Source organism: Oryctolagus cuniculus, chromosome 2 (genome assembly GCF_964237555.1).
Source record: "Oryctolagus cuniculus chromosome 2, mOryCun1.1, whole genome shotgun sequence".
NCBI lineage: Eukaryota > Metazoa > Chordata > Mammalia > Lagomorpha > Leporidae > Oryctolagus > Oryctolagus cuniculus.
In genome coordinates, this window is record NC_091433.1 from 139,482,305 (window position 1) to 139,508,991 (window position 26,687).

At 38.8% G+C, this 26,687-nt stretch overlaps 1 protein-coding gene across 27 annotated transcripts in view; it reads left to right on the forward strand.

Moving 5' to 3' along the window:
* The window catches only part of WDPCP (WD repeat containing planar cell polarity effector), a 378,644-nt gene that overhangs the window by 185,225 nt on the left and 166,732 nt on the right, over positions 1-26,687 (forward strand). For 22 of the 27 annotated variants that reach the window (XR_007918238.2, XM_051842843.2, XM_017340735.3 and 19 more), the window contains 2 exons: positions 1,252-1,440; positions 4,770-4,893. Coding sequence is in view for 25 of the 27 variants with exons in the window: in XM_051842843.2 (XP_051698803.2) it covers positions 1,252-1,440; positions 4,770-4,893 (313 nt within the window). In the remaining 2 variants the exon portion in view is untranslated. Of the gene's footprint in view, positions 1-1,251; positions 1,441-4,769; positions 4,894-21,930; positions 22,128-26,687 lie in introns of all 27 variants that reach the window. The other 5 variants (XM_070069053.1, XM_051842857.2, XM_070069054.1 and 2 more) reach the window with 2 other exon arrangements.

The window sequence follows — 26,687 nt, forward strand, 5'->3', positions numbered from 1 at the left end:
CCTTTTTCTCTTTTTGTTATATTATTTTAGAGCACTGTAATTAGGTGCATTTAAGAATTGTTTCTTCATCAGTTTTGGATCCTTAATTACAAGGGTTAATTTACTTTACCTTTTAGCTCTTGAAAAAGGTTTTCCAGCTTGCATAAATTGAGATGCAAACTCTGCAATCACCTGTATCTTTGTTTCTCTTTAGTCATGTATCTTTTTTTCAATGTGGTTTTTTTTTTTAAGACTTTGTCTTTATCATCTTTGAACTATTTGGTTATGAGTGTATACTAGCTTTTTTTCCCAACAGATCATTTCTTTCTGTTGCTACTAGAAGTATTGCTTAAGGTATAGATGGAGTCAACAGATTTCAGATCTTTCTGAAAAGTTCCTACACATTAATATCTACTGCCAAGAAGCCACCCTGATTTATGAGGACTTCCAGTGCTTGATTACAGCCTCATAAAGATTTTCGGGTAGTCACATTTGTTGATTTTTTTCCCAACACAAAAGGAATAGTAGTTTTACTACTTAATACAATTAGGGCAATTCCCCAGATTCCCTATCAAGTTGAGTCCTGTTAAATAGCACAAGTTTTCATTTTGATGTGACTTGAAGTTAGTATGAAGAATTTCAGCATCTTTCTCATGAACTAATATATTTTTTTAAAAATCCTGAAGCCTATAATCATTCCTGTTCAATGATAATGGTTATAGTAATAAAAGAATTGTGGTAATATTTTATACTACTAACTTACAAAGTAATTTCACATTTCCTCATTTAGCTTTATGATTATTTGTACTGTGAAATTTTTGTAGATTGGCTGAAGAAAAAAAGATTTTGCGGCCAGCTAGTTTTTAAAAGATTAGGAAACAAAGCAGAACAAAAGCTTGTTTTAAAGCCTAAGTGCTTTTGTCATTTTTGTACACAGAAATTGTTAGTAAAATTGTTAATTTCAGATGAAATCAGCCTTATTTGATAAAAGATGATAAAATAAAACCAGAAAAGAATGCTTTTCCCCCAATTTTTGTTTAATACTCTAACATTAAAATTGGTTTTCTCTTATGTTAAAAGAATAAACAAATGTGTTTATGTTATGCCAAGATACTTCATAGCAAGTATTAGGTGTGAAGGGAATCAGTTCCATATTTCTAGCACCTTATGTAAAAAATTAGTACTGTTTTCCTTCCTTTATGGAAAAGTTAACTCTGTTTCAGTTACTCTCTTTATTTTAAAAGATTAACAGTTTTACATATTTTGTCACAGGTGTCTTCACTCGAGGACAGCTGGGCCTGGTAGACATCATCTTTCAGTACATTCACTGCGATGAGATCTGTGAGGCAATTAACATCCTGAGCAGCATGAACTGGGACACTGTGGGCCACCAGTGCTTTATCAGCATGAGTGCCATTGTAAACCACCTTCTCAGACAAAAGCTTACTCCAGAGAGAGAAGGTCAGACTTGAAATATATTTCATAAATGGGCTCTGAATATGCATGAAGTACATTTTATTGAATCTTTTGAAAATATCTTTGAATTACGACACTGAAGATTGAATGACAAAAATGTTAGTGTTGATCAAATATCAAATAATTGCTTTCATATGGTTTTTACTGTATAGTATTTGTCAACATAAAGAACAGCTTTTCTGTATATGCTTATGTTGGATCTCACAATGCAGTCATTGTAAAATTCAGTCTAACTTCACATGTGGAATATGTCCAGATTTCCAACTGATCAAAATTTCATATACTCTGGGGTCTGGTAGAAAAAAGTGTCTATTCCTTCCTCTCTCACATGAGACATCATGTGTATTTTATTTTATTTTTTTTTTGTCACCCCAACTCGTCTATCCAGGTATAGTCCTTAATACTCACTTTTAAAATGTGTGTCAGAATTGTAGTCAGGCTGTTCCTTTTTGCTTTCCTTCCTCTATTCTGTAGTTCCGATATCCCTCCCCTTCTGCCTGTCTTGGATTTCTCTATCTTTGCTCAGTAGGGAATTTTTCCCATAGGGATCTCAGATGTTTATTTTCAAAAGATAGATTGGAAATTGTTTAAAAGGGAGAGGGTAGGAGAATATGTCACATATAGTGGTGAAATATATCTGTATATTTGCCAAATATCTAGTTTATTTTTTCTTATTTAATTTAAAATGCATCTAGACATTCTAGCACTTGCATCTTTATTTCATATAGTTGTGATAAATATTGGTATTAATAGTTAGAAATCATAGCCAATGAGAAATTGCTTTATGTAATTTACAAGATAGGGAAAATCAGAAATATGTCAAAAGGTCCTTACTAGGGATATTTTTCTTTCTTAACCATTTTTTTTGCATTTTCATATTCTTATTCCATTTTACTACATTTCCAAAATGGACAGCATGTCATTTGGATAAAATTCTGGAAATAACTTTGAGTTTAGTAGAGAGGACATCTCATTGTAGTTCAGCTCCTCCAGGAACTTGGCCCAACTCACAGAACACACATAATAAATATTTATTTAATATTAATTGAATGAGCTTTTAAGAGGTAGTCCAAATGCAACTATGTAGATCCAAGATTTCTACAATGAGAAAATGCCAACACAGGGGTTGGCCCACATAAGTATTCAATGAATGTGTTTAAAAGATTATAATGGGGATGCTGGCGCTGAGGAATAGCAGGTAAAGCTACCACCTGTGGCACCAGCATCCTATATGGGCCGGGTTTGGATTCTGGCTGCTCCACTTCTGATCCAGCTCTCTGCTATGTCCTGGAAAGCAGTGGAAAATGGCCCAAGTCTTTGGGCCCCTGCACCCACATGGGATACCTGAAAGAAGCTCCTGGCTTTGAATTGGCCCAGCTCTGGCCATTGCAGTCATTTGGGGAGTGAACCAGTGGATAGAGGACCTTTGGACCTCTCTCTGCCTCTGCCTCTCTGTAACTCTGCCTTTCAAATAAATAAATAAATGAGTAAATCTTAAAAATTTATAACACCAAGATTTTAGGTAACAAGGTATTATTGTAATATTTCTGCTTAAAGAGTTGTCTCAGATAATTATTTTTTAGTATTAATACATTGTCAAAATTGGGAACATCCCTAAAGAAAACCCATTATGATTCATGCAATCTATATAAGATATCTTTCATTTACAATTCAAGAAGAATTATGGAAAAGATAAAATGTTGACTGTCAGGACCCTGAGAAATCACTAGCACCTTAGTGAATTTTTGTTGTAAGATTACTGTGTTGTAACAAAGATTATTAGGGAATAAACAAATGGACATTATCAGATTCTTGCCTTAATAAAGAATATTTTCAAAGGACCATATTGGGGAGATAGCAAAATAAAAAGCTTGTATGATACTAGGCTATTAAAATAAAATGCTTTTGTGATGCTGGGTTATCAGAATATGTGCATTTTAAGTAGATATGTGCATTTCCCCCCAAGTAACTGCAAAAACACATTTCTAAAACATTCAGAATTCTTTTCTGTTGAGATTTATTCTGTCTGAATCTAACAAATTTGACATGGTAATTTGTTTTCCTTTTATTAGTGGAACCCAGTGAGCTTTTATTTGTAGCTGTGTTGTGGTTATCTTTGAGATCTTCATTTCTGCCTTAAACATCAAGCTGGGCTATCTAATGAATCTGTAACTGTGCTGGGAGTTATGTGTATTCCATGTAGGTTCGAACATTTCAGATATACGAAACATGCTGTCAAGAAAACAAGCAATGGCAAGAGAATCTGGCTTGTTTTCACAATAGCTTTGCTGTATTCAATTTTAATCTAAATTGACTGCTGCTTTGAAAGAAAATACCCCTAAAGTTCATCTTACTTTACTGTCTAGATTTGAGATTTAAAACGAAATTACCAACAGCTTTGCCAACTGCATAGCAATTACTCTGATGAGGTATTTAATACTTTCAAACCCAAATATGCCTAAACCTGAAGAGTTTTGCTAAATAAAGAATTGTTTATTCAACCCAGTGCTGGTAGCATAAGAATCTGAAGAGTCTTACTGTGAGCTGCTGTGGTGTTCCCATACATACTCCTACTCTCACCATTATGGTAATTGCTTAACTTTCAGGTATTGCTGGGAAGAGGCACATCTTCATAGGCATGTCTGATAACATTGTGAAGTAGATAAAATGTGCCTTCTTTCCTATTCTCTAGTCCTCTGGTTTATCAAAACTTGCTCTCCAGTCCTTTTCTCTCCCTCTTTGGGGTGTTAACTTTCACCCCTGGACAAAACCAAGAATCTTATTTAGGGTAGTATTTAGAGAGGAAGATCTAGGGACTCCACTGTTCTTTTAAAATTGTGACAGTTGTTCTTCCTACAATTAGACCATTTTTTAATTTGAATTATTTTTAGAAACATTTCTACTATACTGATTGCAATTTCCAGTGTGAAAAAGGTTAGTTATCTCCTTTCAGCTAAAGATAGTAAATGTTGAGCACACTGTGAGTTGCTTTTACTGGAAATACTAGTTCAAACTGTGTTACTTTGATGAGTCACTGTTTTAATTACCCATTTGTGGTGAGAGGTTGGTTCATTATGGATTTCTTCAGTTTTGACAGCTTTTTGTTGCTCAGAGTCATTGTCAGCTTTGCCTCAAGTGAAAGTTTATACATAGGTTTGTTTTTGTACCAGCTGTCATATTTTAATTTCGTCTTTCCTGCAACAAGCTCACATTTCATCCAAGTTTGCAAAACCTGACTGACTGCAAACATGAGTATTCTGTTGTAATTGAAGGAGTTTCACTTGTTTTAACGCTGCTATGTTTGAATTCCACAGCACAGCTTGAGGCAAGCCTTGGAACCTTCTATGCTCCAACAAGACCACTTCTGGATTCAACTGTTTTGGAATATAGAGACCAAATCAGCAAATATGCAAGGAGATTCTTCCATCACTTGCTCAGGTGAATGATACTTTTGGATTGATTAAGGTTGTGTTAAAAGTTACATATTTCAGGGGTCAACTTCTTTAATTAGCATACTCTGTATAACATGACTGTTTACTAATAGTCTAACTCTTGAAGAAAAACAAACTTTTCTTGGTATTCTTTGTTCAGTTTTCCTATTAAGGAAATATTTGATTATTGTTTAGGATTTTACATTATCAGTATTCCTTAATATACCTTCTACTTTAATATGAAAGCAAAATACCAGCTATGTAAAGTCAGTATAAATATATTCCTGGCACTAGAGAAATATTTTCATTTTTAACTAAAAGTATGAATTGCGATAAAGCTCTGGGACAGTAATTGGTTTCCTTTGCTTTCAGAATTACTGTAGAAATTTTGTGCATTGTCCTCTCATATAATGTAGGAAGTTGGAGCTTCACCATATCTAATGTTTTTTATTTCTGAGGATAATTAATGAATTTGTATCGTGTCTGTAGAGCTCCCAAAATGAACATGAATGAAAAAGACATTTTGTAGGTAACGTAGTGTCTTCACTTTGTCTCCAACCTCTCTAATTTCATGAAGTTATTTTTCTATAAGCATCATGTTTTATAACCCTTATATTGGCCCTTGGAAGCTCATATTCTAATGTGCAATTTTTTTTCTTCATTGGCCGTCCTCATATGCAGTTTTCTAGTTAGTTATTGGATGTACTTTGATGATGTGACTATTATTAGATTCTAGCTTTTCATCTGGAATTGAATATTTTCCATTGGGGTTTTCTAGTTTGTCATGTTTCTCTTTTTGAGTGCTTTCTATTTCAGTTACAATGAGTGTTTATTCTTGTTTTAAGGAAAAAAGATTTATTTATTTTGAAAGTCATAGTAACAGAAAGAGGGAGAGACAGAGATGTTTCATCCACTGGTTCACTCCTAAGATGGCTGCTATGGCAGGCACTGGGATGGGTTGAAGCCAGGAGCTTTATCCGGGTCTCCCACGGGGGTGGCAAGGGTCAAACCCTTGGGCTATCTTATGCTTCTTTTCTAAGACATATTAGCACAGATCTGTTTTGGAAGTAGAGCAGCTGGGACTTGAACCAGTGCCCACGTGAGATGCTGTCATTACAGGTGGTGGCTTTACCCACTATACCACAACATCAGCACCTTAATAGTTTTTTTGCTAGTAGGTTATACATAGCATTATGAAAAAGAAAAGTAAATTTACAAGAAATAAAATGAGGAGATGGTGTTGTGGTACATCCCACATGCGCACTGGTTCAAGTTACAGCTGCTCCACTTCTAACCCAGCTCCCTGCTAATTTGTCTAGGAAAGCAGTGGAAGATGCCAAGCACTTAAGCTTCTGCCACCCACATGGGAGATGCAGATGGAGTTCTAGGTTCCTGACTTCAGTCTGGCCCAATCCTGACTCTTGCAGCCCTTTGGGGAGTGAACCAACAGATGAAAGATCTCCCTGTCTCATGCATATGCTCTCACTCTTGCTCTCTCTGTCACACTGCCTTTCAGATAAGTAGAATTTTTTTTAGAAAGAAGAAATTAAACGAGATAGCTTAAGTTAAAATCAATCATTTGTTTAATCTGCTGCCAGAATTTCTCCTGCCTGGGGGTGATAAAAAAAAAGCCAAATGTCCTTTTGTATTTGTGAAGGCTAGAATTGTCTTTAGGCTAGTGATTATTTTAATAATCTGAAAAAGTTATTAGATGATATAATCATCCTAAACAGTAAAGACCATGATAAGAATTATTTAAAAACTCATTTATTTATTTATTTGAAAAGCAAAGCTAGAGAGAGAGAAGAGGAGGAGGGGGAGGGAAAGGGAGAGAGGGAGGGGAAGGGGAAGGGGAAGGGTTCACTCCTCAAATGGCCTCAGCAACCAGGTCAGAGCCATGTTGAAGCTAGGAGCCAGGCTGAAGCCAAGAGCCAGGAGCTCCATCCTGATTTCCCCATGGGTGCAGGGCCCAAGTATTTGGGCCATCTTTAGCTCTCTTCCCAGGCAGGAGGCTGAATTGGAAAAGGAGTAGCCTGTATTGGAACCAGCACTCTGATATGGGATGCTGGTGTCCCAGATGGTGGCTCAGTCAGCTCTACCACAATGCTGGCCCCACATCATAAGCAATTTTAAGTTAAAGATTGTTAAAATGTTTTATTTACAATTTTGGTTTTGTCTTGACAGTAGAGGAATTCCATGGACATCTTTTTATGTTTTAGTCTTTAGCAAATATAAAAAATTACCTGATAGCTTTCCTTCAGATTCAAAGAAATCTGAACTTAAAAATGTACTTCTCATGTCTTTTCCTTGTATCTTTTGTATATGTTCAAACTGACCAATTTTCATAAAGAAAATTTCTCTAGAAATAAAAAAATTGCTCCTAACAGTAAAGACAGAAAGCAGTAGAAGCATAATCTTAATATACTTGTTAAGTAAAATGTTTATTATACTAAGTTTTAAGGAGATGATATGGTCAAGTTCATTCAATCAGTAATTTGGAAGGCACTTAGCTGCGGGAAGCAATTACTGAGGCCAGCCCCGCAGTGTATAGGGGTAAGCTGCCTACAGTGCTGGCATCCCATATGGTTGCCAGTTGGAGTCTTGGCTGCTCTACTTCTGATCCAGCTCCCTGCTGATGTGCCTGGGAAAGCAGCAGCAGAAGCGCCCAAGTTCTTGGGCCTCTGCACCAACATGGGAGACCCAAAAGAAGTTCCTGGGCTCCTGGTTCCCGGCTTCAGACCAGCCCAGCCAGATGCTGCCATTTGGGGAGTGAACCAGTGGATGGAAGATCTCTCTCTGTCCTCCTCTTTCTGTAACTCTCTCTTTCAAATAAAATAAGTAAGTCTTAAAAGAAAAGAAAGCAAATACAATTCTGCCTCACCTAAGTTGAGAATACAATTGTTCACCTTTCTGTATCCATGAAATTAAATAGTTACTGAAGTGCTAAATAGAGAAGTATTAACAAATGAGACCATTCCATTATAAACAAAAAAAGTATAATAGGAATTCCTAAGTATTGAGGAAATGAAAGGAAAAACATTTCAAATGAAGCTTAGTTTATTAACATGAAAATGTATTGTAAAGAGTTCATCTTAATTCACTTTTACTTATTTTTTCCCTTCCTAACTATAAGACTACTTTTTCTGACACAAATGATTTTATGTGACTATGGCACAGAGAGTCATGCTTTTAAAAGGTTTATAAAATAATAAGCAAACATTTGGAACAGCAAATTTTTTTTATCTAGTAACAAAAATACTATGTTTATGAAGTCTCCCTTGAGAAATGTGAAGATGTTTTCATTTTCCTTTACAGTGCAACAAAGAATAAAATGAGCTGATGGATAAATGGATAAATGGATGGATGAATGGATGGATAGATGATAAAATAATATTGTAAGGTGATAATGACATAATTGAGGAGATACGTATGTGTTCCTTCAACTTTGCTGTATGTTTGCAAAATTTTCATAATAAGATGTTGGGGCAAATATATATTATACTGGAGAAGTATTTATACTTAAAATTCAGAAAAAAGTAGTCTTTAGGAAATGCATCATCTTATGTAAAATATATATGATAAGCAAAAGAAGTCATTTTGTGACTAGCCGTTCTTAACCAATTCCATTTCTAAATAGCTTTTTCAGTGATATTTTTTACTAATGGAGCATACCTAGTAAATAGAACAATTATATGAAATCATTTCAGAGAATATGAATACTAAATAAGTTACCTAAGGACATTCAGAGAACAATATAGAACGATCTTCAAAGAAAAACTTCCTGGTCAGATAAAAATTCTAGACATTATATTTAAAATATTTATTGAAAACATTGTTGAGCTGGCAGGAAATTAAGGGAAACACTCAGAGGTTGAAATGGCAAGGATGCTTGACTCCATAAGCATAAGCAACTCAAATTCTGCCTTGAGGGCTTGTGCTGGTACCTGGCAGTGAGTTGCTTGGTGTAAAAAGGGTGTGGACTCAGGTTAGGAGATAAAGCTGGGCCGGCGTGGCTCACTAGGCTAATACTCCGCCTTGCGGCACCGGCACACCGGGTTCTAGTCCCGGTCGGGGCGCCGGATTCTGTCCCAGTTGCCCCTCTTCCAGGCCAGCTCTCTGCTGTGGCCAGGGAGTGCAGTGGAGGATGGCCCAAGTGCTTGGGCCCTGCACCCCATGGGAGACCAGGAGAAGTACCTGGCTCCTGCCATCGGATCAGTGCGGTGCGACGGCCTCAGCGCGCCGGCCGCAGCGGCCATTGGAGGGTGAACCAACGGCAAAGGAAGACCTTTCTCTCTGTCTCTCTCTCTCTCACTATCCACTCTGCCTGTCAAAAAAAAAAAAAAAAAAAAAAAGAGAGAGAGATAAAGCTGAAGGCTCAAGCAGAGTGGAAGACTGGATCAGAGATTCTTAAATCTATGATCTTGAAAGGTAGCACCCTTCCTGAGAGAACTAAAAGCAAGGAAAATAAGGGATGCAAAAAAGAATGGTGGGGGAAAAACAATGAAAAACTTGTGGGAATCTAAACAAAAGTTAATCATGTAAAGCATATACTCTAATGTTTAATTCAAGGGGTTAAAAACTAAGATCAAATGAAGTTCTGAAAAATAATAACATATAAATCCAAAGGGGAATGGAAAGTTGAAATATTCATTTAAGTTCAGGATAAAGATCAAGGTAAAGATCAAGATATTTATTTTTATTTTTTCTCAATGCTTATGCTAATGAGATATTAAAACAAAGAGAACAGATTTGACATAGTTCATAGATACAACTTGAAGAATATAATACTTCCCTCCCTCTCCTTTCTTTGTTTCTTTGTAAGTTTTTGAGATAACGTATTTTTAATTTACCTTATAGTCAAAGGCTTAATGCTCCACTAAATAGCAAGTAAAGACCCTAGTTCAGCAGAAATTTAGGCAGGGGCTATAAATGATAATCAAATGAAAAGATAATAATTGCTAGCAGATTTTAAAAAATTATTTATGTACTTATTTATTTGAAAGGCAGAGCAGCAGAGAGAGGGGGAGAGAGGTTTTTTGTCTGGTGGTGCATTCCTCAAATGAATACAATAGCTAGGTCAGGCCTGGGTGAAGCCATGAAGCATTCTAGTGTCCCTCATGGGTGACAGGGGCCCAAGTGCTTGGGCCACTCTCTGCTGGCTTCCTAAGCATATTAGCAGAGAACTTGGATAAGAACCCAAAGAGGTGGACTTGAGTTGCCACTTTGATATATGATATGCCAGCATTGTAAGCAGCAGCTTAACCTGCTGTACCATAGCAACAGCCTCTAATACTAGATATTATTAAGTAAAATAAACATCGCAGAATTTCTAAGGTAATCACCAGAAGAAATAGTATATATAATTTTCAAACATGTAGAGGGAAAATTTTGGATACAGAAAAAAACAGTTTAGAAGATGGTAAGAATTGGGGGCAGGTGGAACATGCTGAGGAAGGAGATGGAAAATAGAAAGCACACAGTGAGGTTGTAGAACTGAATCCACAGATTTATATATGGAACTACTGTATATATCTTAAAATTTTTTATATTGGAAAACAAAAAAAGACTCAGTGAGCATTGCAAATTTAAGAAATTCAAGAAGTATTAGTAAGATAAACCCAAAGGAAGCAGAAAGAAGGTAATAAAGATGAGTTTATAAATGAAAGTAACAGAAACCAAAATTTTTAAACATTAATAATAAAAGTAAATATTTGTTTTTAAACAAGATATGTAAAACACAAAAATAATAAAGGGAATACAGTAAAAAACTTCATAACAACAAACTTGAAAAATTGTTAAAATAAAAACTGATGCTGTGGCACAGTGTGGTAAGCTTTGGACACCCACATACCATATCAGAGTGTCAGTTGGAGTTCTGGCTACTCTACTTCTGATCCAGCTTCCTGCTGATATGCCTTTGAAGGCAGTGAGTGATGATGGCCCCTGCCACCACTGTGAGAGATCTGGATGGAATTCTTGACTCCTGGCTTTGGCCAGACCTAGCCCTGACTCTGCAGTCATTTGGGTAGTGAACCAGCTGATAGAAGATATCTCTCTTGCTCTTTATATCTCATGCTTTGCCTTTCAAATAAATAAATTTTAATGGAAAAATGATAAAAATTAGCTAGAGAAAAGTAAGATCTGAATAGCACTATAACCATTAAAGAAATTAATAATTAATGTTTTTCCCACAAAGTAAACTACAGTCCCAACATTTTTTTTAAAGATTTATTTATTTACTTGAAAGTCAGAGTTACACAGAAATAGAAGGAGAGGCAGAGAGAGAGAGGTCTTCCATCCGCTGGTTCACTCCCAAGATGGCTGCAACGGCTGGAGCTGCACTGATCCGAAGCCAGGAGTCAGGAGCTTCTTCCAGGTCTCCTGCATGGGTGCAGGGGCCCATGGACTTGGACCATCTTCTGCTTCTTTCCCAGGCCATAGCAGAGAGCTGGATTGGAAGTGGAGCAGCTGGGTCTTGAACTGGCACCCATGTGGGATGCAGGCACTTCAGGGGATGGCTTTACCCGCTGCACCACAGTGCCGGCCCCCCAACATGTTTTTAATCAGTGAGGTTTCATCACTGTTCACCCAACTCTGTTTTTAGTCCTTTTTTTATTGAAGATTTATTTATTTATTTTGAAAGTCAGTTACAGAAAGGGAGAGGAGAGACACAGAGAGAGGAATCTTCCAACGCTGGTTCACTCCTCAGATGGCTGCAATGGCCAGGCTGAAGCCAAGAGCAAGGAGCGTCTGGGTTTCCCATATGGATTCATGGGCCCAAACACTTGGGCCATCTTCTACTGCTTTTCTCAGGCCACTAGTAGGGAGCTGGATCAGAAGTGGAGGATGCAGGACATGAACTGGTGCCCACATGGGATGCTGGCACCACAGACAGAGGGTTAACCTACTACACCACAGCACTGGCTCCTTTAGTCCCTTTTTAAAATACATTTTTTTTTCTTTTTCTTTTTGACAGGCAGAGTGGACAGTGAGAGAGAGAGACAGAGAGAAAGGTCTTCCTTTGCCGTTGGTTCACCCTCCAATGGCTGCTGCGGCTGGCACACCGCGCTGACCCGAAGGCAGGAGCCAGGTGCTTCTCCTGGTCTCCCATGGGGTGCAGGGCCCAAGCACTTGGGCCATCCTCCTCTGCTCTCCCAGGCCACAGCAGAGGGCTGGCCTGGAAGAGGGGCAACTGGGACAGAATCCGGTACCCCCATTTTTTTTTCTTAAGTTAAAATCATTGAGGGGCCGATGCTGTGGCTTAACAGGTAAAGCCACCACCTGTAGTGCCAGCATCTCATATGGGTGCCTGTTCGAGTCCCGGCTGTTCCACTTCCAGTCCAGCTCTCTGCAATGGCCTGGGAAAGCAGTGTAAGATGGCTCAAGTCCTTGGGCCCCTGCACCCACGTGGTTGACCCGGAAGAAGTTCCTAGCTCCTGGCTTCTGATTGGCACAGCTCCAGCCATTGCAGCCAGTTGGGGAGTAAGCCAGCAGTTGGGAGACCTCTCTCTCTCCACCTTTCCTTCTCTCCCTTTGTAACTCTTTCAAATAAAAAAAAAACTTTAAAATAAAATAAAATAATTGATTATATAAACGTTTAATTAATCTTCAGAAATATAAAAACTATGAATCACTGAAGGAGTCCGTGAGACTTTTGCTCTTTGATCTGGGACTCAGGTTTAAAGATTGTTTAACCCTTAGAAAGTGGTCTGCATGCATCTCAACAGACCCTTATTTAGGGAATGGATGAAATAGCAAAAAGGAAAAAATAAGCTGGAGGGAACAGTAGTAGACATCTCAAATCCTTTCACAGTAAGCACCTCAAAAGATGTGATTTTATATTTGAACGAGTTTGTTTTCATCTTTGCCTAGTTAAGAATGGTTGAGAAGAAAGCCATGGGTTTGAGATCTCTTTAAATTTTTCTGACAGAGTGAAGGATCTTTTATCATAATGACAATTTTAAGAAATTTGTGATACTAATCCTTAAATTAGGAAACCAAACAAAATTGACAGAAGTAACTTGAACGCCATTCTATGAACAAATTTTGTACATCTGGCTCTTCTTAGGGCTACCCTTTTTGAGCTAATGAGGTGTGACAGTCAGGGTATGGCCTAGTTTTCCTAATGTTCTGTAGTGACTTAATGGTATCAGATCATAGATTTAGATCCTTGATCCATTTTGAGTTAATTTTTATATAAAGTGTAAGGTAGGGGTCTTGTTTCATATTCTGAACACAGAGATCCAATTTTCCCAGCACTATTTATTGAAGAGACTGTCCTTTCCAGGGAGTGGTTTTAGTTCTTTTGTCAAATATAAGTTGGTTATATGTGGGTTGATTTCTGGGGATCCTATTCTTTTCCATTGCTCTATTTTTCTGCCAGTACAAGGCTTTTTTGATTATAACTGCCATGTAGTATGTCTTAAAACATGGTATTGTGATGTCTTCAGCTTTGTTTTCGTTAAGATTGCATTTTTTTTAGATTTATTTATTTATTTATTTGAGACGCAGAGTTACAGACAGAGAAAGAGACAAGAGAGAAAGGTCTTCCATCCACTGGGTCAGTCTCCAGATGGCCACAATGGCCAGAGCTGGGCTGATCCGAAGCTAGGATGCAGGAGCTTCTTTTGGTTCACCCATGTGGGTGCAAGAGTCCAAGAGCTTGGGCTATCTCCCACTGATTTCTCAGACCATAACAGGGAGCTGTATTGAAAATGGAGCAGCTAGGCCCTGAACCAGCACCCATATAGAATGCTGGCACTGCACATGGAGGCTTAACCTACTATGCCACAGTGCCAGCCACTAAGATTGCATTTGATAAAATACAGCATCCTTTCCTGATAAAAATCTTAAGCAAATTGAGTACCGAAGGATAATTCCTCAACATATTCAAGGCAATAAACAACAAACCAACAGCCAGCATCATATTGAATGAGGAAAAATTTGGAAGCATTTCCACTAAGATCTGAAACCAGACAAGGATGCTCGCTTTCAGTATTGCTATTAAATATAGTTCTGGAAGTTTTAGCCACAGCCATTAGGCAAGAAAAAGAAATTAAAGGGATACAAATTGGGAAAGAAGAAGTCATTTCTCAAAAGGAAGAGATAAGAAGGGCCAAAAAAAATTTCAGTATCTAATTATTAAGCTAAGTGATTGGCTATTATCAAAAACGAATGCAAACTTAACATTTTTTATAGGTGCACAGACTGAGAAGATGGACAACCAGTGGGTCATGGGCATTACCTTTGCAACTTCCTGTGTTTTGTGACCAAAAGCAAATGAATTATTATTATTTTTTGGTGAGGGAAAAAGTTTATTGGGGAAACCTGACAGACTGAAAGGAAAGGGCAAAGAAGGAAAAGAGGGAGAAGGAGAGCATAAGAGAGATCAAGAGAGGTCAGGAGATGGAGAGAAGGAGAGAGAGAGCGTGCCACATGTTTAGGAACAGGTCCTTTTAAAACTTTGCTGGGGGGCGGGCAGGGAAGTAGGAGCAGTGAATCCCATTAGGGTGGGGCTAGAGCTGACACTGGTGGTTGGGCCATGTGGCCACCTGGCTTCCAGCAATGTCAGCTGGGGCTAGAGCCTAGGATGGTGTCAGGGTGCATCCTGCCATAGATAAGACTGTGCCAATTTCCTAACATTCCCCCCTTTTGTTTTTTATAAAGCAGAAGTTGTATGGGATTACATTAGTCCCAAAAGTCTAGGAGGGGCAGAGGGATGATGATCTGTCTTTAGAGCTACTTCCTGCTGACATGGGGCAATGAGGTACTCTTCGCTGGCATGGGGTGATGTCTCAAGCTGCTGTCTCGTGGGTGGGGAGCTGAGTATATCCCTGTAGCAACATTTGGTTGACTGCCTGGTTGCTGAATGTCTTGGTTTATTCCATTATCACCTCCTGTAAACACTTAAACAGACACTGTAGTATAAAAGCCAGGGTGAGAATAGCAACCAGTGATTCTATGAGTGGCATTAACCAAGTAATGAGAGGATTTCATAGAGGAGAGGAAATGAGGGGGGTTTCTGGACCCTTGTGAGGACTCTTTGATGGATGTGGTCCAAAGCTGATCCCAGCCAAGACTAGGAGAAAGGCCACTCAACTTTTGCAGGTAGAGGGGTTTGTCTATGGAGAAATTCTGAACAGTCATAAAACATTAAGTGGGGGAGAAGACCATCAATACATACAGGTCAGGAATAGAGCCATTGATGTAAGAGTAGAGGCTGTGATTATAAAGGAATTAGGTCCATGTGGGCTTGAAAGGGTCTAGAACAAAGGACAGAGTCATTACTAGAGAACATAGAAAGGTGTTATCTAAGCCACAACTAAGTTTTCTGATTGAGAGGCAAATAGAAACTGACAGAAGGAGCTTGGTAGTAATCTGGTCGGTGGGGTACATCATAAGGGAGATGTGAACCTCTTGGGAAGGCACCCTGTTGACTTCCATTACCTAGCTGGCCTGGGAGGAGAGCTGGTCAAGTAAAGGCAGGTAGCATCTCTAACAGGAAGTTTACAGTTCTGCCTGCAATGTTACTGACCCTAGTTGGCTATCCCCTCAGCAGCAGTGGTCACTTTGGAAGCTGGGCCAAGTGAAAAGCTTTTTAGCTTAGAGCCAGCAAGATCTGTGGCTCTGACCTGGGTGTCCTTCGACTCCAGGACAGTTCCATTTCCAGTGATCCAATTCTTGGCTGGCAGAGCTGCCAGGACTCTTCATAAGCTGACTTCTGCTGAAGCCCCAGGCTTTCCACATTGAAAGCCACTGCAGTGGACTGGCCTGTTGGGTCTTTACAAGGGCAGATCACTGTATAGAGTAGCCTTTAATGGGCCTGCCACCTGTCTTTACATTTCTTCTGATGCCTAGCTTTCTTTTCCTCCTGGGGAAATAAATTATTTTTAAAGACAAAATATTATTTGAAAGCTCTTGACGAAGGGGAATTGAATATTATTACTGTATTTGTATCTTTGTAGTAGATTGCTGTCATTTTGTAGGGTTACATATAGAGGAAGATCTTAAATTCTCAGAGTATACCACATACTAGAATGCAGGTGCTGTGAAGACCTTGCTAAGGAAGCACATACCTGTATTAATTCTTTCCTCCATGTCAGCCATAAGTTTGCTGAACTCAGATTTATGCCATCTGGCTTTTAATTAAAGTTTTAAAATTTTATTTGAAGGGCAGAGAGACAGAGGCATATATAGATCTTCTTTCTGTTGGTTTACTTCCCAGATGCCTGCAACAGCCAGGGCTGGGCCAGGCAGAAGGTAGGAGTCTGGAATTCAATACAGGTTTCCCTATTGACTGGCAGGGACCCAAGTACTTGAGTCATCACCTTTTACCCCCAACAAGGGTGCACGTTAGCAGGAAACTAGAATTGGAAGTGAAGCTACCACTCCTACTCAGGCACTCTGATATGGGATGCTGGAGTCCTAAGTGATGTTTTAACCACTGCAACAAAGTTATTTAATCCTTACAACAGTATGTATTTCTCCCCATTTCAAGTTACTGCATGTCATGGGAACTTTGCTTTGGCTGCAAATGCCAAGGCTGAGCTTATAAAACGGGTCAACTAATTACAACCCACCTCCCATTTTTGTAAAGACAGCTTTATTAGCAGATAGCCAAGCCTGTTTGTTTACATGTTATCTATGGCTGATTTCATACTATAATAGCAGAGTTTAGTTGTGGCAGAAGTTGTGTATCCGTCAAAGTGTATTTACTATCTGATTCTTCACAGAAAAAGTTCACCAATTTAAAACTAAATAGCAAGAGATACCTAGTGTTGTTTGGAACAGGCAGCCTGAGTATAAAAACGAAAAGGGAAGGATGATAAAAAAACAAGTTCTGTTTGTGATGCTTTGTTAATTACATTAAAAATAAGAACTTTTCGAGTCAATGGACTACTGGCACTAAGAAATTGATAGTTTAGTATATGAGATTGGGTCAAGCAGTGACCAAACATAGAGGGGATGGGATAATCCTAGCTGTGCCCTAACAGTGGTAGATTGGGCCCACTTATGAGATAGCACTGTTTCTGTATGTTAGTGTGTAGAAACGTGGGAAAAGGTGATGGGCAGGAATAAAAGGCTCCCATCAGTGTATAATGAGATGACAAAAAGGCATCTTTGTCTCTTAGGTTCTAGGTCATTGTTTGAATAGGAGCAACCATCAAGGTTTATTAAGAACTAATATTTTTTAAAATTAATCTTTCAGTTTTGAGAAACTGTAGAGTCACATGCAATGTAAAAAATAATGCAGAGATCCTAGTTACCCTAATATAGCTTCCCCTAATGATAATATCTTATAAAAATTATAGTATATTACATTAGCATGTTAACATTAATACAGTCAAAATACAGAACATTTCTGTCACCATGAGGATTCTTTAATTGCCCTTTTATAACCATACATTCCTCTCACCCCACTCGCTCTGACCCCATGGCAATCCCAATTCTCTATTTTTTAAAAGATTTATTTGTTTTTTTGTTTGAAAGAATAAAAGGGAGAAAGACCATCCATTGCTGGTTCACGCCCCAAAAGCCTACAATATCCTGGGCTGGACCAGGTCAAAGAGAGGAACCTGAAACTCCAGCAGATCGTCTGTATGGGGAGAAGGGACTCAGTGCTTGAACCATCATCAGCTGCCTGCCAGGTGCAGCAGCACCTACCAGCAGAGTAACCTATAGTCTGTCCCACACACTCCAATATGGATGTAGGCATCTAAAGTGGTGGCTTAATCCACTGTGCCACTATGCCCGCACCATGTTCTCCATTTTTATAGATCTGTCATTTCAAGAATGTTACATAAATGAGTTTATACCGTATGTACCCTTTGCAGATTGGCTCTTTACACTCAATGTAATTCTTTTGCTGTTAATCCAAGTTGTTGTATGTATCAGTAGTTCTGTTCTTTTTGCTACTGAGTAATATTCTATGGTATGGATATACCACAGTTTGTTTAACTATTTACATATTAATCTGAGTTTCCTCTGTGTACTGTTTTTTATGTGGACATAAGTTATAATTTCTCTGGGATAGATGCCTAGTAGGTACTTGCTGGGTTGTATGGTAGTTGAAGTTTCACTTTTCAGAAATTGCACATCTGTTTTCCAGGGTGGCTGTATTTTATGTTGCCATGAGGAACTGACTGAGTTTCTCCACCTTCTCTGTATTTTGTGCTGCCATTACTTTTTATTTTAGTAATTCTGAGGTATACAGTGGCTGTAATTTAATTGCCCTACAGATAATAATGTTGAACTTTTTTTCATATAATTATTTACCATTAGTATATCTTCTTTTGTGAAATGTCTGTATCTTTTATCTATTTTCTAATTATTTTTGTTGGCTTTTTGTCCTTAAGTTTGTAAAATTTTTAAAATAGTCTGGAATTCTACAAATGAAGAAAACATGGAATAGAACGGGACTGAATTATTACATGAATTAAATACAGTCATGATTTAACAAAAAAATTACGTTCAAAAGGGATAGTGCATTACTGGTTTCTCATTACTATCACAATCATTACACACTGACTGTGATGCAGCTGGAGTCAGTAGATTAATGGCATATGCACCATACTTGTGATGAATGAATACCAGCTTCCAAAGCATAGAGCCAGTATCCTCAAGGTAGAGAATGTATCGTTGTTTTGCATATGTGTGTGTGTGTGTGTGTGTGTGTGTATGTCTGTGTCTGTGGCCTTATTGGAAGCCAAGGAAAGGCCATGGGAGACACTGGCTTTAGGCTTCTCTTTTTGTTTTGTTTTTGAACCCAGGTTAAACTAAGAACCTTGAACCATGTTCAGGCTTCCAGTTGCTGACTTTTCACATACAACTTTCTATAGTTGGCCACATTATTCATCTCATGATATAATCTGTTCAGTTGTATTTTGTTATACTACCAAATTAAAATATTATTAAAAGGTATGAACACTAAACATTGAAAATGGTTTCACATTGATTTCTGAAGTATACTCATAGCTGTTGCCATCTATGAACTTACTTATCACTATAATTACATAAAATTCATTGAGAGAAGAAATTACGTTACTCTCCCCTTTTTGTTAAGAAATAAACATAGAGGGGCTGGCGCCATGGCTTACGTGGTTAATACTCCACCTGCAGCGCTGGCGTCCCATATGGGCACCAGGTTCTAGTCCCGGTTGCTCCTCTTCCAGTCCAGCTCTCTGCTGTGTGGCCTGGGAGGGCAGTGGAGGATGGCCCAAGTGCTTGGGCCCCTGCTCCTGCAGCTCCGGCAGCTCCGGCCATAGCGGCCATTTGGGGAGTGAACCAATGGAAGGAAGACCTTTCTCTCTCTCTTTCTCTCACTGTCTATAGCTCTACCTGTCAAATAAAAAAAAAAAAGGCCAGCGCCGCGGCTCACTGGGCTAATCCTCCACCTTGCGGCGCAGGCACACCGGGTTCTAGTCCCGGTCGGGGCGCTGGATTCTGTCCCAGTTGCCCCTCTTCCAGGCCAGCTCTCTGCTGTGGCCTGGGAGTGCAGTGGAGGATGGCCCAAGTGCTTGGGCCCTGCACCCCATGGGAGACCAGGAGAAGTACCTGGCTCCTGCCATCGGATCAGTGCGGTGCGACGGCCTCAGCGCGCCGGCCGCAGCGGCCATTGGAGGGTGAACCAACGGCAAAGGAAGACCTTTCTCTCTGTCTCTCTCTCTCTCACTGTCCACTCTGCATGTCAAAAAAAAAAATTAATTAATTTAAAAAAATTTAAAAAAAGAAATACAGAGAAGTGTTAAAAACTTAACACTGTTCTGACAGCTTTTAAAATTACATAGAGACAAATATTTTACAATTTTAATTATTTGAAAAACAACATTTTATTAACAAAATTCAGGCTAGAATACAGTGGTGGGAGAAAACATCTAAGAAAGTGTTGACTGTTGGCATTTATGTAGGTAAACAAAGCATCATGGAAGCTTTTTGTTGTTAAAGATTTATTTATTTATTTGAAAGGCAGAATCAGAGAGACAGATACAGATCTTCTATCTGCTGGTTCACTCCGGTGCCCATATAAGCAGATGGCAGCTTAATGCTTGCCAGTCCCTATCATGGAAGCTTTTAACTTGCTTTTCTGTGCTGCAAAAATAGCTGACATTGCCAGGAGACTCCAAAAGCTTCCTGTTAATACCTACATAAAGCAAAAGTCCAATTTAGGGCCAAAATTGAGCAGACAGGCAGAGTTATACCCACTGCACCACAGTCCCTCCTCTTCTACATATTGTATACTGTATTCTGCAGAGAAAGGGTTTCAACCCTCTGCTGTTTGCAGTGCTATCAGGGGCTGGTGGGATTGGTGGCCCTGAAACAGCTGTTGGGAGGCAAGGGAGCATACAAAAGAGAAACACAGTGTGAAGGGGAGGAAATCCTCTGCCCAAAAATGCCTCCATTTCCATCTTTCTGAAAAGGAGGGCTGGAATCTAGCTGAATCCTTGAATGTGAATCAGGAGAGCTTGCTACTTGGTGGAATGATCCTGCTGTTTTCTTGTTAAGAGACAGATCCCTGCTGTGAGAAGACCCAGGGTGCCAGGTGCTCTACTCAGTTTTTTCTCTTTCCTCTTCTTCACTTTCCTCCTTGAAGGATAAAAATAAGACTTTATTCTTGATCCAAATTATTTCAAACTTCAATTGCATCATTTCAATGTAGGTTTGTACACCTTTTATAAGAGAGATTAAATGGAAAGAAACCAACTTAGGGTTTTATTTCCGGAGAATGCAGACTACATTTAGTATTTTTTTTTTAAGATTTATTTATTTGAAAGTCAGTTACAGAGGGAGAGGGAGACACACATACACAGAGAGAGAGAGAGAGAGAGAGAGAGAGAGAGAAGAGAAAAGAAAGGGAGAGAGAAAAAAAGAAAGGGAGGGAGAGAGATCTTCCATTTTCTGGTTCATTCCCCAGATGGCCAAAACTGCCAGGGCTAGCCAGACTGAAGCCAGGAGCCAAGAGCTTCTTCCAGGTCTCCTGTATGGGCAGCAGGGGCCCAAGCATGTGGGCCATTTTCTGCTGCTTTTCCCAGGCCATTAGCAGGGAGCTGGATTGAAAGTGGAGCAGCTGGGACATGATCGGGTCCCCAATATAGGATGGTGGAATTGCAGGCAACAACTTTACCCACTATGCCACAATACCAGCCCCTGCATTCAGTATTTATAATGAGAAATGCTAATTAGACTTTATTTTTACATATTTTATTTTTTCACTGAATAATCAGAAATAATTTCTTTATAAAGAATTCATATATAGAGAGATAGTTTAAGGGTAGGAAATGGTTATATCCAGTGGTTAATTTGATTCAGTATAGAATAGAGAGAAATTTTTTGGGTTTTACATTAATTAAAATAATAAAAATAGAGGAAAATAAGTGTTCAGTACTTTATGACTTAGACATAATAAATTACACTTACATACATTTAAGCTATGATCTAAATTATTTTACTTTTGAAATTTATGACCCAAAGAAAACCCATCGGTTATAATTTCTAGTAAAGCACCAGAACTTCCAATAAACTTCTATGATTTATATATGATCCTAGAATAAATCAGGCACTTCTCTTTATATTGTACAGACAATATTTAATATGAACAATTAATGCATGTGAATTTTTAACAGTGATTAATCACAAAATGTCATCCCTCTACTCAACATATGGCATACAGACCGCTCCTGCTTTATCAATAGGACAAATTTGAGGCAAACTCAGCTGTAGTTTCCATGAAGGGGCACTGAGAAACACTTCTCAGTGCTTTTATAGACATCTCACCCAGCATGCTTTCAGGGAAATAGTTAATACTGGTGTTTCATCAACTCAGCTTTTATGGAAAGTTTTGATGTCTAGAGCCAAATGTATTCATATGCTTGTGATATCCTGCCTGACCACTACTCTAGATTTTTTGCGTATTCTTGGTGAAACAGTTAAACTTCTCCTTTGCCAGGGCCCTGTCACTTTTTTTTTTTAATTTTTATTTTATTTATTTGAAAGGCAGAGTTAGAATGAAGGAGAGAGAAAGATCTTCATCCACTGGTTTACTCCGCAGATGGCCGCAATGTGCTGGTGCTGGACCAAACTGAAGCCAGGAGCCACAAGCTTCTTCCAGGTCTTCCATGTGGGTGCAGGGGCCCAAGCACTTGTGCCATCCTCTCCTGCTTTCCTAGACCCATCAGCAAGGAGCTGGACTGGAAGAGGAGCAGCCAGGAGTTGGACTGGTGCCCAGCTAGGATGCCAGTGCTTCAGGTAGTGGCTTAACTCGATACAGCACTGCACCAGCCCCATCAGGTCCTATCTTTTTACTGGTATTCTTATCTTTAAATTGTACCTGCTGCCATGGTTAGTTTGGAGCTTTGTGTTTCAACTTATTTTGGACTGTTTAATTGGCATATAATTATTCTCTTAGTACTTTTTATGGTGTCATTAATATCTGTAGTTATAGCATAATAAACTATCATCAGAACCGGTATAAGCAGAATTAAATATATATGCATGGTTTCTACTATGTTTTATGGTAATAGTGTCCATCTGTTACCAGTTTACTCCTAGCTGACTGGAAAATGTTTTAGAAATAATATATTTAGTAAATTCTAGGCCGGTGCTGCGGCTCAATAAGCTAATCCTCCGCTTGCAGCGCCAGCACCCCATGTTCTAGTGCCAGTCGGGGTGCCGGATTCTGTCCCATTCACTCCTCCTCTTCCAGTCCAGCTTTCTGCTGTGGCCTGGGAGTGCAGTGGAGGATGGCCCAGGTCCTTGGGCCCTGCACCCGCATGGGAGACCATGAGAAGCACCTGGCTCCTGGCTTCAGATCAGTGCAGTACACTGGCCACAACGGCCATTGAGGGGTGAACCAATGGAAGGAAGACCTTTCTCTCTGTCTCACTATCCACTCTGCCTGTCCAAAAAAAAAAAAAAAAAAAAAAAGAACAGGAATAATATATTTAGTAAATTCTTAAATACAATGTGATTGATTGCATTCCATCATAATAATGGTCAACAATAATTATCATCATGAATAGTCCCTCTGGTAAGTATAGAGGAAGCACTGGTTGCGAATGTTCCCCTGACTCTTAAATGTCAGCTCTGCTATGTCACTGACAACCTGAGATTTCAGTCAGTTGCACAGTAGCATGCAGTAATTTTTTAAAAGTTCAAACTTTGGAATCAAATAGAACTAATTTCATAATTTATTGGGTACATAACTTTGGGCAAGTTACTGAAACTTTTATTTCGGTTTTACAGATGAAGAGTTTATCAACCTTTAATTAAAATGTCAAAATTATAATATATGAAGTGACCACTATGTATTAAGTACTTACTAAGTGATAGATAACAACCATTATGTTCATGGCTTTCTTTCCTGGTAGAGTTATTTAAGTCATAGTTTTTCTAACCTTTCATGTCAATAATTTTTCTAACTTTGTTAGTCCTAACACAGGACCTCAAGCATTAGAGATATTTCAAAAGCACCCTTTAAAAATAAGTATATAGCTGACAGTCTAGTTCTCATTAGCTTTTGAGTAACATTAAATAAAAATATATATATAGGGTCAAAAATAATGGAATTTGGTATTTCTAACATACTGTAGAAACCGTAGAGGAGGTTGCTGGATCTAGTCTCTGACATGACAGTGAAAAATGGGAGCTGCTTGATTTCTTTATTTCTTTTTTTTTTTTTAAGATATTTATTTATTTGAAAATGGTACAGAGAAAAGGAGACCTAGAGATCTAGACCCAGAGAGAGTAAGAGAGATCTTCCATCATTGGTTCACTTCTAAGATGGGCATAACAAGCAGGATTAAGCCAGGGACTTTATCTGAATCTCCCGTGTGGATGGCAGGTATCCAGGCACTGGAGCCATCTTCTTTTGTTTTTCCCAGTCCATCAGTAGGGAGCTGAATTGAAAGTGGAAAAGCCACTACACAAACTGGCACCCATATGGGATACTGGCATCACAGGCAGTGGCTCTACCTACTACACCCTTTGATTTCTTTTGTAATGACTGCAGTATGGCATTTCTAATCTCGAAATCCGAAAGCCTAGAAATCAGAGACCTGAAGAAGGATCTATAAGCCAACAAGTAGTTAATTCTTTTTTAGTGACAGCAGAGCAATACTGTTAGAGCATGAATTTAGAGCCAGACTTGGGTTCCCAGTCCTCCTATACAAATGAGTAGCTAGAGGACGCAGGGGAATTATCAACTTGCCAGATTTAGCAAAAATACAGGATATCCGGTTAAATTTGAAATTCAGATAACAAGACATTGTTTACTATTAGCATTTATATATTAATATTTAGTATTATGAGACATATGAAGATATTTTAAAAGAAAGTGAGTATATTTAAAAGAAAGTGAAAATAAGAGATGTTTATTTGGGTATAAAAAAATTAAAATCTGTGCATAAAAAGCTAATGGCGGCATCTGTTTTGCATAGTGGTTAAGTCACTACCTGGAATGTCCACATCCTGTATTTGAGTGCTTGGGTTCAGGTCCTATCTCTGCTCCTGATTCCAGCTCCCTGCTAATGAGTACCTGGGGTGCAGCAGTTGATGACTCAGAACCTAGATCCTTGCCATCTACATGGGAGACCCAGATTGAGATCCTAGCTTCTGACTTAAACCTGTCCCAGGCTTGGCTATTGTGGGCATTTGGGAAGTGAACAGCAGGTGGGAGTCCCTCAGGGACTCTTGAAATGAGAAACAGATGTCTTTAAGTGTCATCTTACCTATTAGGGCAAATACTGACACTAAACTTTTTTTTTAAAGGAAGATCATTTTAGAATTCAGAGCTATATTCTTGCCCTGTCTATACTTTTTTAAAAAAAGATTTATTTTTTTTTTTATTTGAAAGATAGTTACAGAGAGAGGTAGAGACAGAGAGAGCGGTCTTCCATCCTCTGGTTCACTCCCCAGATGGCCACAAAGGCCAGAGCTGTGCTGATCCGAAGCCAGGATCCAGGAGCTCCCTTGGGGTCTCCTATGTGGGTGCAGGGGCCCAAGGACTTGGGCCATCTTCCACTGCTATCCCAGGCCATAGCAGAAAGCTGGATCAGAAGAGGAGCAGCCAGGACTAGAATCGGTGTCCATATGGGATGCCAGCACTTCAGGCCAGGGCTTTAACCCACTGTGCCGCTGCACTGACCCCACTACAAAACTTTTTTTTCTTTCTTTTTTTTTTCTTTTTTCCCACTACAAAACTTTTAATTCTGTTTTACCACAAACCTTTTTAAGTATATTCATGTTATACTAAAGAAATTATCTGAAATTCAAATTTAACCAAGTGTCTTGTATTTTATCTGGCAATTATTAATTAAACTGTTGATTCTCATCAGTACTGTGGGGTTAATAGTAGTACCAATCTGATAAAGTTTTCGTGAAGATTAAATGAGTTAGTATATATATGGGCCAGCACTGTGGCATAGCAGGTAAAGCTGCCACCTGCAGTGCTGGCATCCCATATGCATGCCGATTCAAGTCCCAGCGGCTCCACTTCTGATCCAGCTCTCTGCTATGGCCTGGGAAAGCAGAAGATGGCCCACATACTTGGGCCCTGAACCTGCATGACAGACCCAGAAGAATTCTGCTCCTGGAAGTTCCAGCCATTGTGGCCAATTGGGGAGTGAACCGACCAATGAAAGACACCTCTCTCTCTCTGCCTCTCCTCTCTGTGTAACTCTGACTTTTACATTAATAAATAAAACAACAAAAAGTTTTAAAAAATGAGTTATTTAAAACCACTCAATACATAGGAGTATAGTTGAAATTCTTCAAACTTAAAAACCATTTATAAAAGCTCAGAGGTAATGTCATAGCCAATGGTAAGAGAAAGCTTTCCCTCTAAGATCAGGAACAAGACAAGGATGTCCACTTCTTGCACTGCTATTCAAAATAGGAGTCTTTACTAGAGCATTTAGACAAGAAAAAGAAGTGGAAGGAATCCAAATTGGAAAAGAAGTTAAACTGTCACTATTGGCAAATGGCATGATTCTGTTAGAAAAAACTGAGTTCATGGAAAATCTACTGGACCTGATGAATGAGTTGAGAAAGGTTGCAGGTTTCAGGATAAACATACAAAAACAGTAGCATTTTTATAAACTAACAGTGAACAATTTTATTTTGTTTCTTAATAGAAAACTTTTATTTAATAAATATAAATTTGAAAGTACAACTTTTTGGATTATAGCAGTCCTCCCCCCCATAGCCACCCTCCTACCCACAAACCATGCCAATTCCTACTCCCTCTCCCATCCCATTCTTCATTAAGATTCATTTTTTAATTCTCTTTATATACCGAATATCAGCTCTATACTAAGTAAAGATTTCAACAGTCTGCACCCACACAGACACAGAAAGTATAAAGTACTGTTTAAAGACTAATTTTACTGTTGATTCTCATAGTACAACACATTAAGGACAGAGATCCTACATGGGGAGGTGTACAGTGACTCCCGTTGTTGATTTAACAGTTGACACTCTTATTTATGATGTCAATGATCATCTGAGGCTCTTGTCATGAGCTGCCAAGGCTGGAAGCCTCTTGAGTCCACAAATTCTGACATCATTTAGACAGGACCCTGATCAAAGTGGAAGTTCTCTCCTCCCTTCAGAGAAAGGTACTTCCTTCTTTGATGGCCCCTTCTTTCCACCGGGATCTCACTCACAGAGATCTTTCACAATGAACAATTTTAAAGGAAATTAATAAAGCCATTTCATGTACAAAATATCCAAAAGAATAAAATACCTAGAGATAAATTTAACCAAAGAAATATTTACATATCAAAAGCTACAAAATACTGCTGAAATAAA